Source organism: Lepus europaeus, chromosome 2 (assembly GCF_033115175.1).
Source record: "Lepus europaeus isolate LE1 chromosome 2, mLepTim1.pri, whole genome shotgun sequence".
Taxonomy (NCBI): Eukaryota; Metazoa; Chordata; class Mammalia; order Lagomorpha; family Leporidae; genus Lepus; species Lepus europaeus.
In genome coordinates, this window is record NC_084828.1 from 32,561,507 (window position 1) to 32,579,125 (window position 17,619).

A 17,619-nucleotide genomic window follows, 5' to 3' on the forward strand; every position below is an offset into this window, starting at 1 on the left:
CTCTAGTGGAGCAACTTGAGTGATGGCAACACGTTTTTTACTCTTCTTACCCGCTACAGTTGACGTTCCTTCCTTAGAATTCCTTTCAGATTTGCTGTCTTCAGGATCTCTTTGGGAGGCAGACTCCTTATCTTTGTCACCATTGTCCAATCCACGATCATTTTTCAACGCATATTTTTTAAAGGGCTGTTGTGCAGCAACTTGAGTGATGGCGATATCTCTTAAAACTTTCTTACTCGCTACGGTTGACATTCCTTCCTCAGACTTTAAGGAGCATTTTAAAGGCTCATCATCTGGTCTGAAGCCAGGCATATCAATAGTTTTGTCTTCTGGCACTCCAGCAATACCAGATAATGTGTCCTTTGCATGCTCTTGTGCACTTAGACTGACAGTCACATCCTTGTCAGTATCTCCACTTGATGGCACTGATGCTTTTCTCTCTTTGGCTATCCTTGCCCAACTGTATGACAGGAAATAATCCAGGATATCTCCTTCTGGGACACCTCCAGTGGCAGCACGAACTTCACCCTTTCCACTTGATGTTTCTTCCTCAGAATCCCACGGTGATTCTACAGCCTCATCACTTATTCCGGAGATAGGCACTGCAACTTCTTCCCTCTTTAGAGGTTCTGCAGAGGATTCCTCCTTAGAATTCCTTTCAGATTTGCTGTCTTCAGGATCTCTTTGGGAGGCAGACTCCTTATTACGTTTGTTATCTTTGTCCAATCCATGATCAGAGTCCATCCCATATTTATTAATTGTCTCTAGTGGAGCAACTTGAGTGATGGCAACATGTTTTTTACTCTTCTTACCCGCTACAGTTGACGTTCCTTCCTCAGGGTCCGTGTCTTTGGACACGTTACAGTTTCTCGAGTCGAGCGGCGGGAGACGAGCCAGAGCCACAGAATCTCGCCAGCGCGGGAACCAACGGAGGAGGTTTGCCCTTCAGGATCTTGACACCTCAACTTTATGGGAAAGGTGTTTTCAGATAATTGAAAAATATAGGAGTCAACAAAATTTGCCTTCATGCCAGAATGAAGATGTGGAAAGCACAACACAATTTAATTAGCAAATGAGATGGAGCTACTGAGAAACTTAAAAAGTGACCTAGGAACCAACGAGTCCAGTTTAAGTCAACGTGTATTTTTAAAAGTGTCAAAAGAATATGTACATATTTTAAAGAAAAAATATGCTCTGTATTACAATTACTGACCACTGCTTATGTAACACAGTTACCATTTACTTATGCTCTATATTATAAAATTTTACTGACCACTAAAAAAAAAAAAAAAAAAAAAAAGAAGTGGGACAGCCAGCACTTGAACTGGCGCTCATACGAGATGCTGGCATTGCAGGCCGCAGCTTAATCCACCATGTCCCAGTGCTGGTGCTGTGATTACAACTCATTTTACAGATAGAATAGGGGATTATATTTTTTACTCTTGAGAAGTAGAAGATTTTTGGGTGGGCAGTTGGTGCAGTGGTCAGGATACCAGTTGAAACACTTGCATCCCACATCATAGCGCTGAGCTTGGAGACTTGGTTCTGCTCTTGTTCCTGCTGGTGATGTGCACCTTAGGAGGCAATGGGTGATGGCCAGAGTGGCTGGGTCCATGTCACCCATGTGGGAGAGCTGGATTGAGTTCCTGGTTCCTAGATTATGGGTATCTGAGGAGTGAACTTGCAGATGAGAGCTCTCTCTGTCTTTCTGCCACTCAAAAAGAAGGGAACAAAAGCAGTAGAAGATTTTAAAGAGTGGCTTTAGTTGCTGTTAAAGGAATCCAAAATAGATTCTTACCAAATCCACATCTTTTGTTTCTGGTGAAATGGAGTAAAAAATACACTAGATTCCTCAAATTGATGTCCAAAGTTATGCTGAAATGTATAATAAATTCACTTTCTCTTGAAAAACAAAGAAATGAATTTAAACAATGCTCCATTTTAACTTTTCTTTTTTTAAAAGTTTTTTTTTATTTGAAAGGCGTAGTTACAGAGGTAGGGAGAGAAGGGAGAGACAGATCTTCCATCCACTGGTTCACTCCCCAAATGATGACAACGACTGGAGCTGGGCAGATCCAAAGCCAAGAGCCAGGTGCTTCTTCTGGGTCCCCAACATGGGTGGAGGGGCTCAAGCACTTGGGCCATCTTCTACTGCTATCCCAGGCCATAGCAGAGAGCTGGATCAGAGGTGGAACAGGCCGAACTTGAATTGGTACCCATATGGGATGCCAGCACCGCAGGCACCAGCTATACATGCTAGGCCACAGCTCCAGCCCCTTAACTTGTTTTCAAGGAGGAGGAAATACCTCATTTTAAAAAAGGAATTTTATGAATGAACTATATTTTCTTATCAAATTCCAATTCCAAAAATGAGTATTTTCCCTTTTGGTAACTTTAAAAGGTTAAGAAGAATTATTCTTGGTGTTCTTTAGGACTATTGTAATTCATTTTTAAAATGAATTCAGCCAAGAGCGGGTAAACATATTCTGGTACCTTTCACTGTGCCAATCACCAGGTATGAAGTGTTATCCTTAAAAAACAATCTCAATGGTGCAGGCCCAGCTCTGCAAGAAGCCACAGGTTACAACCAGTGACCAGAGAAAACTGCATCCATCAGCATTTGCTTTATTTACTTCAATTACTCCATCATTTTTGTTTGTTTGTTTGTTTCTGACTTCTTGTTCCTTGTTTACAGTTTGTGGGCTAGAACTTAAGACTTATGTTTGGATCTGGACTTTGTAGTCACCGAATTTGCATTATCTTTGTATGACTTTGGACTTTTTGCTTAAACTCGCTGTGCTACAATTTTCTGAGTTGTGAAATGGTGATAACAAAAACTTCTTATTGTGATAAATATGAAATGAAGCCCTGTGTGTAGTAGTCTAGTCCTTACTAGACTTCAATGAACATTCCTGTCTTCCCCTCTCTAAATTCCCTTTAAATGGTTGTAGACACCCCTCTCAGGTAAGATTTGAAATCTTCTTCATGTTAATGCATTCAGGCTGCTGCAACAAAATATCTTCATCTGCCTTAATTTACAAATGACAGAACTATATTGCTTATGGTTCTGGAAGCTAGGGCCAAGATCAAGACACCAGCAGACTTGGTGTCTGGTAAGGGCTTGCTTCCTTTTTTTTTGACAGGCAGAGTGGACAGTGAGAGAGAGAGACAGAGAGAAAGGTCTTCCTGTGCTGTTGGTTCACCCTCCAGTGGCCGCTGCGGCCGGCACACTGCGCTGATCCCAACTCAGGAGCCAGGTGCTTCTCCTGGTCTCCCATGGGGTGCAGGGCCCAAGCACTTGAGCCATCCTCCACTGCACTCCTGGGCCATAGCAGAGAGCTGGCCTGGAAGAGGGGCAACTGGGACAGCAACCGGGACTAGAACCCGGTATGCCGGCGCCGCAAGGCAGAGGATTAGCCTGTTGAGCCATGGTGCTGGCCAAGGGCTTGCTTCTTTACTGTAAAGATGGAGCCGGGGTGGCGCTGTGGTGTAGCGGGTAAAGCCTCCTCCTGCAGTGATGGCATCCCATATGAGAGACGGTTCGAGTCCCAGCTGCTTCACTTCCAATCCTGCTCCACTTACAATCCAGCTCTCTGCTGTGGCCTGAGAAAGCAGTGGAAGATGGCCCAAATCCTTGGGCCCCTGCACCCACGTAGGAGATCTGGAAGAAGCCCTGGCTCCTGGTTTCTGATTGGTGCAGCTCTGGCCTGTGTGGCCATCTGGGGAGAGAACCAGTGGATGGAAGACCTCTCTCCCTGCCTCTGCTTCTCTGTAACTCTGCCTTTCAATTAAATAAATAAGTAAATTTTTAACCAAAAAAAAAAAAAAAGATGGAACCATCTCAATACATCCACATGTGGTAGAGACTATCCACCTTCCTTTCACCTCTTTTATAAGAGGCTCCATTCAGGAGAGTGGAGCCCTCATAACGTAGTCAGTTCCCCCAAAACCTCACTTCATAATATGATTACACTATGAACTCAATTCCAACAAGTAAATTTAGATTGGACCCCAACAATCAGGCTAAAGTACCCTCATCTCTTACTGTAAACTATCACATATCCATTGCTACCTTTTAGAGCTGCCCTAAGTAGAAACTGTGTTTGATACCATGTATGTGAACTTTCCAAAAGTGGAAGCTGACAGCAAGAATCGTACAGTAAGAACCTTACACTGACATGTACAAAATATAATTAAAAAATGCTGTTGTTATGGGCTGGGTGGGTTAGGGCCTAAATTAATTTTCCAGGTTCTTGCCTTTTGCATATGGAAGAATTCTGAATATAGGCCCAAACATGGGGTGCAGTATGATAAACTTTATTTACAAAGTGAGGAAAATTCACAGACCCATTAGGGCTTTATTTAGGGAGAATGGGACCAAAGAGTGAGTCCACATGGAGGAGAGTGCTTCTATTCTCCCTAGCTTTTTATGTGCTTAAAAAAATGGAAGTGTTTATGTGGTACCACCCCCATGTCCCCGGTAAGAGGAGGTACTTCCCGGGGATGGGTCCTCTGATTGACATATAGATGAACATGACAACACAAAACGAAGGAGGTGGGGCTTCCAGCTCACGATCTGTCTAATCATTACCACATCACTGTGACTCAGAATATTCCAAATGTATATTTGGTTTGAATTTAAACAATGTAAGATTTAAAAAAATGGATGTGTGTTATATACCCAATACTGTGGAACACCAAGAGATTACATAGTGGACTGCTTCATAAAACAATTTCCTGATTCAAACTCGTTGTACACCAACCCTTTTCTGGATGTTAGACCATGGCTTGAAATGGTAGTAAGTGAGGCATCAGAAGTGATTCTAATGTATATATATTCACATGCCATGCATGTACATATGTATATCTATTTCCATGTATGTATAAATACACATATATGTAAGTAACCACATTATATATTTAGGCTCAAATATTCCATATTCATCTTTGTATGTATGCATATGCAAATGAAACCACTGATGAAACACTCATCCTTGTATGAGTATTTTGATAAAGGATAAATAGTATAATTGAGACAACGGATAGACAATGATTCCCTTCCTAATTATTTTGGGAGCTTTCCTTTGTGTAAAATGTTAACATCAGTTGTCTTGTTTGTCTTCTTTTCCTTTCCTTATGCAAAAGAGAGTGACATCAGAATGTTGGAATCCATCTCACCATCAAAGACACATTAACTCTCCTGCAGAGGAAGAGGTGAGAAACCCGCCCCCCCCCATATTCTTAATTAAGTGGGTTTTCCATTTCCCATCATTTTAATAAACACTGTTTTCTATGGTTCTTTATTACCTTAGTTTCAGCTACCATGTGGAATGTAAAGCAAGGTTTATCCTTATCGGGAAGTTTCCTGACCTAAAAAAAAAAAAAAAATAAAGCAAGTCCTTCAAAGGATAGGTGGTTATGTAAAATGTTTTTCCCTAAAGTTTAGCAATTTCTCCTATGATAGGGAAGATTTTGTAGCATTAAAAAGGATATATTCTTTATGTGCCAAGTCTCTCTTATGGTATTAAAATCCTCACATCATATCAACCAGCTTTCTTGCTTGTTGAGATGTTGCTAAACAGGTTCACAGAAAGGACATGTTTTAGAAGGTCTGGCAAATTTCCAGCCCATTCATGTACAAGAATTATAGCATTATGGACTTGAATAGACTGGAAGTCCTATTTATAGTTCTTGTTCCAAAAGGATTGAGGGAACACTGCAAGCTAAATTGTGTTACTGATTTGATTATTGTTCCCCAAAATGTATTTGTAATACAGTCTTGAAGATTTTGTGCCAAATAACTACCTTCAACAAATCATGTTTCTTTATGTAGGCATGAATAGAATAGTTTCAAAACATCTTTATTCATAGCCCTTTCTTCCCCAAGATAATTGACATGTTATTAACATCCAAGTTCTATAACAGTTTTCTTCTCAACTGTAGTCTTTTTTTTTTTTTTTTTGTCTAAATGATGATAAGTCTGCTAGGTAAGAAGGGGTGATGGAAAGGTACTATTTAAATATGACTTCTGTTCCCTGAAATATTATTGAACTCTGCCCTATTTTTCATGCCTTTTGAGTTTTTAATAACTAGTTAAATATCAAAGAGATGTGAGGAGAAAGAAACAAATCAATGATGAAGATAAAACTATACATTTAGGTGGACTAGAAAATATTTTAATTAGAACTAGATGCAGGGAGCTGGCATTGTGGCGTAACAGCTTAAGCCACAACTGTAATGCCAGCATCCCACATGGGCACTGGTTCCAGTCCCAGCTGCTCCACTTCCGATCCAGCTCCTTGCTAATGTACCTGCGAAAGCAGTGGATGATGGCCCATGTCCTTAGGCCCCTGCACCCATGTGGGAGACCCAGATAAGGTTCCTGGCTCCTGGCTAACCAGAAGATAAAAGATCACTCTCTCTCTCTCTCTATCTCTCCTTCTCACTTCCTCTCTCAGTAATTCTTCCTTTCAAATAAATAAAATAGATCCTTAAAAAATGAAATCGATGCAAGAGGAGAACGTATTTAGACTAGTATTAAGACATCTGGATCCCACATTGAAGTCCTGAGTTTGATTCCTAGCTCTGGCTTCTGACTCCAGCTTCCTGCTATTATAGATGCAGAGAGGCAATGGTGATGGCTCTAGCAATTGGGTTCCTGTTACTCACATGGAAGACTTTGAGTTCCAGGCTCCTGATTTTGGCCCTGGCCTACTGTCAACCATTGCAGGTGTTTGGCAAGTGAACCAGTAGATGAGATATTCTCTCCCTCTCTCTCTCTCATTCTCTCTCTGTGTGTGTATGTGTGTGTGTGCTTGTGGCTCCCTCTCTCTCTCAAATACATAAATAATAATAAATAAAACAAAAAAGAAATAAAACTGGATCAAGAGGCCCAGAGATACCACTGGCTGTATTCTTATGCCACTGTATTTACATTTCTGTGTCTCAATTTCATCATTTTTTAAAAAAAGATATGTTTATTTATTTATTTATTTGAAAGGCATAATTACAGAGAGACAAAAACAAAGAGAGGTCTTCCATCTACTGGCTCACAACAGCCAGGTTGAAACCAGGAGCCAGGGGGCCAGAAACTCCATCCTGGTCTCACACACGGGAGGCTGGAGTCCAACTACTTGGGGTGTACCCTTGTTTCTCAGGTGCATCTGTGTGTGAATCTTGATTGGAAGTGGAACAGCCAGGACTCTAATCAGCACTCCGATATGGAATGTTGGTATCACAAGCAGTGGGTTAAAGCACTGTGCCACCATTCTGGCCCCAATTCTTCATTTTACATTAGGGGTTAGGGTAGAGATTTCTTCAAAATCCAATAATTTTGATTAAGAATAGCTCATTCTCATTTTTTTCCTTCATACTTTTGTTATGTTCAAGAGAGTATCTAAAGTAACAAAAGAGGGTACTTATCTAACATCTCTAAGCTTATTTGAGGAGCAACTGATTCCTATGACCCACTGCTTATTTTTCAGACATGCAGGCTGAGATGCAGAGATGTGAAGTGACTTGCTCAAATTCACACGGCTCGTCACAGAGCAGGGCTTCAAAGCAGAACCGACTTCTATCAGTAGACCAGGCTGATTCTTAAAAGTTTTCCTGACATGTCTTATTTTTCAGTACTGTAAATTATATTGTAATTTATAAAAAGAAAAAGTTGCTCTTTAACATCATTTCCAGTAACCCCAGTTCTTCCTATTGCTAGGAACCTAATAGATACTTAACAAAAACTAATTAATTTGTATAGTAGCTCTTAAGTTTTCTATTATCCACATTTTTTGGCCAGCTAGGAAGTGTACCGAAAAAGAAACATGTTCTTATGAACAGTTCTAGAAACTTCTTCAGATTTTCAGAGCAGGAAGCAAAGAAAATGTTGCATCTGTGACTTTTTCCCTTAAACTAGCATAGCCCCCATTTGCATTTCTGATTTGTATATTCTTGTCAGCTTTCAGCTGGCTTGGCAGTGTCACCATATTAAAGGACTGACCTCAACCTGGGGGTCAATGAGCAAAGAGCCGTCTTGGCTCCCTTTACAGAAGTCTGTAGAGATGGCCATGCAGTTGCAACTTCCTTTTGCCATGGAAAATAGAGCTTGTAGGGCTTCTGAAATATCCCTTTCCTTCCTGTATTCCCAGGAGGGCACATTGTTCTAAGACCAGGACTACACACCTCAAAAACTGCCTGAGACAAAGGAGAATAAGACTGAAACTTGTGATAGGACTTGAGCAAGTAATCTGTGTGTACATAGCAGGATAGAATGCTACATAAAGGACTTTGTAAGAGATGGTAAACTGCTCTGCCTCGTTGTTCAAATCCCGCAAATCCTCTAGCTCAGCACATTTCACTCCCCCAACCCCAAGTGATGAAATCCTTCTCTTCTGGGGATAAACATCAGAATTTATTTGTACTTTGCCTAGGATAGCCATTAGCATCTTCCTCCAGATATCTTTTTGGCCAACGGTTTAGTTGAAATATATTTATACTAAGAGAAGGCACTGAGATATACAAAACAACCCTGGAGCCCCCAAAAGCTCACCTAGTAGAACAAAGAAACAGTGAAACCGATAGCTATTTTTCTTAGCACTGAAATTAAGTAATGAAGATCACTCCCATACAAAATGTCTCAATCTGTTTTGCATCTCTCACAGAGTAGATGCTCAGTAAATGCATATAGAATGACTAAGTAAATGGCTCATAAAGCATATTGGGATTTCATTATTCATTCCATGACTTTTCTTACTGTGTCTATTTCCATTTTAAGTGCTCATCCTGTCTTAGTTTAATGTGTTTCTATCATGGAAAAAAATAACAATTTTTGTAATTATAGTCATATGTGAATATCTAATATCAACCTGGCAATTTTCCCACCCCCTATAATTATTTCTTCAACCAGTATTTCATTTGAATAAATGAATGATTTTTACATTGTCTTTTTAGTTTTTGTAGTTATAAGAAAGAAGTAAAACAAACCTTTGGAATGGAATAGGTTTGTTTTCATGTGTTTCCACTGATCGATTCCAGTTCATAATCTTCTTGGTTTTATTATTGTTCATTGAGTAACCAAGTGTTAATTTATCATTGTGACTTTTCAAATTATCTTTTAAAAGTATGTTTTGGGTCATGAATAGAGATTCATCATTTTTGTGATGAATGGAGATATGAGTTTGGAGGTTTAATATTCACCATTTAATTCTTCCTTTATTTTTGTTTTTGTCATACAAATGGCTTTTTTTTTTTTTGTATTCAATCACTAGCTACTTTTGGTTTCAAGTGGCTAGGAACAAATGCAAAGTAGAAAAATTGGATAGTTCTGTATTTGTTGACATATTTCATTATTGAAAGTTCCATTCTAAATACATTTTTTAAATTACAGGATTTCCCCAATTATAAAAGTAATACATTTTAATGTAGAAATCTTAGAAATAGAGAATATATAATGAAGGAAAAATCCACTTCAGTGATGTTTATGATTTTATACACATTTACATTTTGAATTTTCACTTGAGATATTGTGAACATAAAAATAGTTTCTAAAGCTACGCATATTGGGGGAAAATGTTTTAAAATATTTATTTTGTTTATTTGAAAAACAGACTTACAGAGAGAGGGGCAGAGAGAAACAAAGAGAGATTGATCTTCCATCTGCTCGTTTACTCCCCAAAGTGTTGCAATGGCTGAGGCTGAGCTAGGTCAAAACCAGGAGCCAGTAGCTTCTTCCTGGTCTCTCACATGAATGCAAGGGCCCAAGTACTTGGGCCGCCCTCTGCTTCTTTCCCAGGAGCATTATCAGGGAACTGGATCAGAAGTGGAACAGCCAGGACTCAAACTGGTGTCCTTACAGGATGCTGGTATTTGAAGGTGATGGCTTTACCTACTGAGCTACAATGCCCATGATTAGGACATTTTAATAGCAAGAGAAGAGCCATAGGACTGGGAAGCTTTGGGGGATATCATCATCATCAAGCACATGAAACTACCTGAAGCGTTATCTCAGGGTCTTCCTTATGGCTGCTCTTTAAAAATAAACAAAAATATTCATTTTTTTTAAAGCCCCACTTCTTCTGTTGACAAAATTGTGTAATGTAGACATCAAGTGATCAGGATTTTCTCTTTGAATATTTGTTAAAGATGACATTAGAGAGAAATTTTTTCTAAATCATAAATTAAAAACAAAAAGAATAGTAAGGGGATTTTTTTTTTTTACTTAAGTTTTTGTTATGCTTTTCCAGCTTCCTTATCATTAGTGAAGGAAGGATCCTAATTCTGACAAATAGATGATGTGAACTCACATACTCTCTTAGAATGCTAGATTTCTCCTCTGTAAGAAAGGACTCTAGTCAGAAGAGATTTAAATGCCCTTTTAGGAAATATTTGACAAACACATGTAATTTAATATACACAATGTTTTTAAGTTGTAGGTCTATATATCTGAAAGTATCCTAGTTATCCTTATCCTCTTTACTGAAAAACTAGATTTAAATTACAAATAAAACCCCACGTTTGTTGATCTTAATTTGGCTGTCAATATAAGAAAAGTAGTAATTGTGGAAATTTCTAAAACTCCTATAAGAACGAACACTGGATTAAATGTCAGAACACTTGATTCTCATTCTAACTCTATTATTAATAAATTATCTTTCTTTGGTTAAGCCACTTAGCCTTTCTGGGTTTTCTCATTTTTTAAATGGACTGGTTGACTAGATGTCCAATAATTCCCATCCAGCTCATAAAATATGATTACAGAACTAATCCAGTTCAATAATTCATTGATACTATTTTCCAAAAATTATTCTATAATCCTAATAGTCAAGCAAAGTGTCAGAAAATGAAATGCATTTAACCTAGCATTTCTAGCAAATTTTTACATTATTTAAAGAAGGAAATGTGGGCCAGCGCCGTGGCTTAACAGGTTAATCCTCCGCCTTGCGGCACTGGCACACCGGGTTCTAGTCCCGGTTGGGGCGCCGGATTCTATCCCGGTTGCCCCTCTTCCAGGCCAGCTCTCTGCTGTGGCTAGGGAGTGCAGTGGAGGATGGCCCAAGTCCTTGGGCCCTGCACCCGCAAGGGAGACCAGGAGAAGAACCTGTCTCCAAGCTTTGGATCAGCGCGATGCGCTGGCCGCAGCAGCCATTGGAGGGTGAACCAATGGCAAAAAGGAAGACCTTTCTTTCTGTCTCTTTCTCTCACTATCCACTCTGCCTGTCAAAAAATGAATCTGGACCCTGACTAGCGTACTTGGGCCTCATTCATTTGTAATCATAACCTCTACTCTACCACCAATGGCTCTACTCCCAACCTGTGTGTACTGATGGTCCTCTTCCCCACTTAATGCTGTGTAATTGTTCAAACCTGGTAAATGCCACTCTTAGGATCATTGGTTACTATCCTCACTCTGTCTTTTATGACCTTGTCTAAATATGATCAGAGTCGGCAAACTTGGAAGGCTTCCATAGCCTTGGCAACTCATGACGACAGCCTAGGGTGGTTACTGGCGCCATAAACTAGAGTGTCAATTTGTTGGGTCAACAACAGGAGCCACTGTACACTTGGCTCCTCATGTGGGATCTCTGTCCTTAATGTGCTGTACATTTTGATTTAATGCTATAACTAGTACTCAAACAGTATGTTTCACTTTGTGTTTCTATGTGGGTGCAAACTGTTGAAATCTTTATACTAAATTGATCTTCTGTATATAAAGAGAATTGAAAATGAATCTTGATGCAAATGGAAGGGGAGAGCGAGCGGGAGAGGGGAGGGTTGCGGGTGGGAGGGAAGTTATGGGAGGGGGAAGCCATTGTAATCCATAAGCTGTACACTGGAAATTTATATTCATTAAATAAAAGTTAAAAAAAAATTTTTTAAAAATTTAAAGAAGGAAATGTGAACAAAATGAACTAAAAGATTACATTTATAGATTTAAACATATAAAAGATATACCATGTACATAGTAGTGAATGCAGAAATAGGAAAATTATATTTACATTCATATATAATTACCATTCTGATGGAGAGTTATAACTTTCTTTTTTTTAAGGATTTTATTTATTTATTTATTTGACAGGTAGAGTTACAGACAGTGAGAGAGAGAGAGACAGACAGAAAAGTCTTCCTTCCATTGGTTCACCCCCTAAATGGCCACTGCAGCCAGCGCTGTGCCAATCCGAAGCCAGGAGCCAGGTGCCTCCCCCTGGTCTCCCATGCGGTTGCAGGGGCCCAAGCACTTGGGCCATCCTCCACTGCCCTCCTGGGCCACAGCAGAGAGCTAGACTGGAAGAGGAGCAACCAGGACTAGAACCCAGCACCCATATGGGATGCTGGCACCGCAGGCAGGGGATTAGCCAAGTGAGCCATGGTGCCAGGCCTGGAGAGTTATAACGTTCAAAGAGGGCAGGAAGAAATACAGAATGTGAAAAGAAAAATAAATTAGAGGCTTGACAATAGTCTCAATTACAGAAAATTAAACTAGAGTAGTAACAATGGAGATGGAAAAAATGAACCAGATTCAAGATACAATTTGGAGGCAGAATAAGAATAGACCACTGATGTATGGAATATCCAATTGGATGGGTGAAGATGGCATTCACAGTCTTGAAGAAGGTTGGATAAGGGTCATGTTTAAGGGTGATGTCTAGAGATCAGTCTTGATCATGTTTCTAAGCCACTTTAAAGAAATGGCTAGACATGTGAGTCTGAATCTCCGAGGAAAGGCCCAGAGAAAGAAAGAAGCTGGGAGTCCTCATCATGCACATGTACAGGGCATTCAAAATCATGTGTGCATACATGTGTGAATGCATTGCATGCACATGCGACAAGCATGGTGATAATATTAACCAAATGATCTGAGCTAAAGGAGTTTGAGCATTTATTTGAAGCAAAGGAGGGTGTCAGCATACAGAAGTTAGAGAAGGAATGATCAAAGAAACAAAAGCACCAAAACATGGTGCCACCAAAATGAAGAAAGCAAAATATTTCTAAAAGGTCAGTAGGGTCAACACCACTGAACATCAGGTTGTAAATGAATGGTTTGTTGGATCACAAAAGCAATTTGGGTGGGAGAGGGGAGACAAAAGCTGGTTGATGAGTGGATGAGGTGGGGTGAATTGATGGGAAATTAGAGGAGGCATGACTTTTTAGAGGTCATGTCTGGCAGGAAAGATAGTAAAACATGAAGTGGTGATTTAGAAATGAATGAACTCAAAGCATGTTTGAATGCCATTGGAAAGAGTCCATTGGAAAGGAAGATGATGAAAGCCGGACAGAAGACAATTGAAAACGCAGTTGTAGTACTCCCCTGATTAGATAGTACGTACTCTTCAACCTGCACTACAAAATCTTCCTGGAAGGACCCTTGTTAATGTTTGGCTTCATTTCATACTTCACTTCATGTCGTTCTCCCCCTGGTCATGGAAAGAATTATTCTAGGAATTCTAGCTTTAGAACCTTTGCGGTCAGTGCCATAGCTCACTTGGCTAATCCTCCTCCTGTGGCGCCGGCACCCCCGGGGTTCTAGTCCCGGTCGGGGCGCTGGATTCTGTCCTGGTTGCTCCTCTTCCAGTCCAGCTCTCTTCTGTGGCCCGGGAAGTGCAGTGGAGGATAGCATGGCCCAAGTGCTTGGGCCCTGCACCCACATGGCAGACCAGGAGGAAGCACCTGGCTCCTGGCTTCGGATCGGTGCAGCACACTGGCCGTAGTGGCCATTTAGAGGGTGAACCAACGGAAAAGGAAGACCTTTCTCTCTGTCTCTCTCTTTCTCACTAACTCTGCCTGTAAAAAAAAAAAAAAAAAAAAAAAAAAAAAAAAACCTTTGCACAAACTGTTTCCTCTTGTAGAACTTTTCTTTCCCCTATTCTCTGTCTGACTGGCCCTTTTCTGTCATTCAAAAAAAATCTTAATCTGAGTGCTCAATCAAGAATCAGCTAAAAATCTTCACTTGTTTGGCTCCTTCATATTATTCAGACCTCAGTTTTAGTATCTCTTGAGGGGCCAGCATTGCAGCAGTGGGTTAAGCCCCAACCTAGGATGCTCGCATCCCATATGGGAGTGTCAGTTCAAGCCCCAGCTACTCTGTATCTGATCCAGTTCCCTGCCAATGAACTTGGAAATCAGAGGATGATGACTCAAGTAGTTGAGTTCCTGCCAGCCACGTGGACAATCTAGATGGAATTCCCTGCTCCTGGCTTCATCTGGTGTGGCCATTTGAGGGAGTGAACCAGAAGATGGAAGATCTCTTTCTATATCTTTCTCTGTCACTCCGCCTTTCAAATAGATTTTTAAAAAATTTTTAAAAACCTCCATAGAAGCCTATACTAAGTACATAATCTAAAGTAGTAAAACCTTTCCATTATTGTCACATACTAATTCTTAGCACTTAAAAATATATTTTAAAAAACAAAGATGCAAGAGAGAGAGAGAGAGAGAGAAAGAAAGAAAGAAATCTCTCATCTGCTAGTTCACACAGCACTGGGCTACAAAAGCTGAGGTTGGCACAGGCTGAAGCCAAGAGTTGATAATTCAATCCAGGTCTCCCCAGTGAGCAATAAGACTCAACTGCTTGAGATGTCACCTGCTGGAATTGGAAATAGAACCAGGACTGGAACCCAGGCATTCTGTTATGAGATAAGGGAATCCCAAAATGGCATTTTTAAAAAAGGTTTATTTATTTGAGAGGCAGAGTTACAATGGAGAGAGTGAGGTCTTCCATCTGCTGATTCACCCCCTACATGGCTGCAATGGCAACAGTTGGGCCAATCCAAAGCCAGGAGCCAGGGTTTTATCCGGGTCTCCCACATGGGTGTAGGGGCCCATGCACCTGGGCCATCTTCTGCTGCTTTCCCAGGTCATTAGCAAGAAGCTGTATCAGAAATGGAACAGCTGGGACATGAACTGGCATTCATATGGGATGTTGTCCCTGCAGGCAGAGGCTTAACCTACTCCGCTACAGCACTAGCCCCCCAGAATGGCATCTTAATTAATGTGCCAATACCCAGTGCCAGCCTAGCACTTCTTACCTCACATCCTCTTGCTTATATACTTGGTTATTGCTTTATGGTCTATCACCTTTCTGTAGAGTGCAAACTCTATGAAAGCAATGATTTCATCTCACCTGCTTAATGTAATATACCCAGAATGTGGAATAGGGCTTGGCATATAATAGGTACTCAACAAAAGTTTATTTATTGATTGAATGCAAATATTAATTTGCAGATCAGTCTTCTCAGAATACACCTAGAAAATAAAGGCACATCATTATAATTTCAGCCACATCCAGTAAAATATTATATGATAACAGATGAAATTGATATGAATAGGTTTTTTTTTTTAAAGATTTATTTACTTTACTTGAAAGTCAGAGTTACTCAGAGAGAGAAGGAGAGGCAGAGAGAGAGAGAGAGAGAGAGAGGTCTTCCATCCGCTGGTTCACGCCTCAATTGGCTGCAACATCCAGAGCTACGCCGATCCAAAGCAAGGAGCCAAGAGCTTCTTCTTGGTCTCCCACATAGGTGCAGGGGCCCAAGGACGTGGGCCATCTTCCACTGCATTTCCAGGCCAAATCAGAGAGCTGGATTCGAAGTGGAGCAGCCAGGTCTTGAACCGGCTCCCATATGGGATGCCGGCACTGCAGGTTGCAGCTTTACCCACCACGCCACAGTGCCGGCCCCATGAATAGGTTTTTATTTTGAAAATATTCTAGAGGATTTATCCTTAATGAGTAGTCTTATTGATTCTCTATCTCTTATAATAATACTAACTCTAACTTTCAGCCTTCAGATATATAGTACCTAATAGCAAGAAGAGGTTATCCACAATTACCTAGCTATTAGAAAGTGGCCAGTTCAATATCAAAATTTTGTATGTAAAATTATATATAAAATATATGAATAAAATTAGAAGTGTATTTATATTCAGCAAACATTTATTAAGCCATGCACTATCTTAGGTGCACAGGATTTTAAAAAAATGAATGAAATACAATAGGCAATGTCTGGTAACCCAAAGATGAGTGAGTTAATAAAGATTTTTTAAAAATTAACAATATTGTACTTTAAAAAGGCACAACAGGACATGGGCACTTGGCATAGCAGCTATCAGTACACCCCTTGGAACACCCATATCGCATATTAGAATGCCTGGGTTTGAATCCCAATTGTGCTTCTGCTTCCGAAGTCCTGCTAATGTATACCTCTGGAGTTGGCAAATGACGATTCAAAGCACTTGGGGCCCTGCCAACCACGTATGAAACCAGGATTGAGTTCTTGGTCTCTTGACTTTGGCCTGGCCCATCTTCGGCTGTCATAAACATGTGTGGAGTGAACTAACGGATGGAAGATCTCTCTATATCTGTCTCTGTCTCTGCCTCTGCCTTTCTTTCTCTTTTTCTTTGCCTTTTAATAAATAAACAAGAAGAATATGAGAGAGTTGTGGACTAATGGCTAAGACACCAGAATCCAAAATTGAAGTGTCTTGTTTCAGTTCCTGAGTCCAGCCCTGCACTCCAGTTTCCTGCTAATGTTATGGAGATGACTGGAGAGATTAGGTTCCTGCCATCCATGTAGAGAATGAGACTGAATTTCTGGCTCCTAGCTTCAGCCTATCCTGATTCCAATCATTGTGGACATTTGGGGAATAAACCAGCAGGTGGAAACTCTATGTGCCTTTCAAAAAAGGTACAATAGGCCGGCGCCGCGGCTCAATAGGCTAATCCTCTGCCTTGCGGTGCCGGCACACCGGGTTCTAGTCCCGGTCGGGGCACCGATCCTGTCCCGGTTGCCCCTCTTCCAGGCCAGCTCTCTGCTGTGGCCAGGGAGTGCAGTGGAGGATGGCCCAAGTGCTTGGGCCCTGCACCCCATGGGAGACCAGGATAAGCACCTGGCTCCTGCCATCGGATCAGCGCGGTGTGCCGGCCGCAGCGCGCCTACCGCGGCGGCCATTGGAGGGTGAACCAGCGGCAAAAAGGAAGACCTTTCTCTCTGTCTCTCTCTCACTGTCCACTCTGCCTGTCAAAAAAAAAAAGGTACAATAGAGTATAAGCAAAGTAACGAAGGGTCACTTTTGTTTTAAATGCTCTGGACAATGATATTTCACTAATATGACTTTAGACTCCTTCCAAATGCCCCTGTTCTTCCTAGAGACAGATCATTAATGAAGTTCAGTTTCTTTGGTATATAAAACCCTTATTCAAATCAAGTGGAAGTTTTTTCACGAAGAAAGGAGAGAGAAAAGGCTATTTTTCTATGCCAGTATTTCAATAGAGCAATTAGGCGTTGGCTCCAACAGGAGATTGCTGTGAGGGAAGAGACACAGCAGAGGACAAATGGTTATGCAATGTCAGCTTATTATGTCTCCAAGGGGCTAAGGATTAGAAAATAGCTCTTTGTGATCTAAGTGGTCTGTATAACTGAGTAACAGGAAGCATCAAAAAGAAATGCTGTGAAAATAATAAAAAAGATAAACAGCAACAGAAATTGGTTGACTTGAGAGGGGAGATTTTTTGCATCTCTGACACTGTCTCATCACAGTTTCTGTGAAAGACTAAAATGATTTCAACATTTTCTCTTTTATTTATTGCAAACAAATATGGCTTACTCTGACAAAAAGTCACATTTCCTACTT

General features: G+C 40.7%; 1 protein-coding gene across 4 annotated transcripts in view; it reads left to right on the top strand.

The window, feature by feature from the left end:
• The window catches only part of SAMSN1 (SAM domain, SH3 domain and nuclear localization signals 1), a 548,989-nt gene that overhangs the window by 424,491 nt on the left and 106,879 nt on the right, over window positions 1-17,619 (top strand). For all 4 annotated transcript variants that reach the window (XM_062206648.1, XM_062206649.1, XM_062206654.1 and 1 more), the window contains one exon: window positions 5,146-5,214. In XM_062206648.1, coding sequence (XP_062062632.1) covers window positions 5,146-5,214 — 69 coding nt within the window. The remainder of the gene's footprint in view (window positions 1-5,145; window positions 5,215-17,619) is intronic.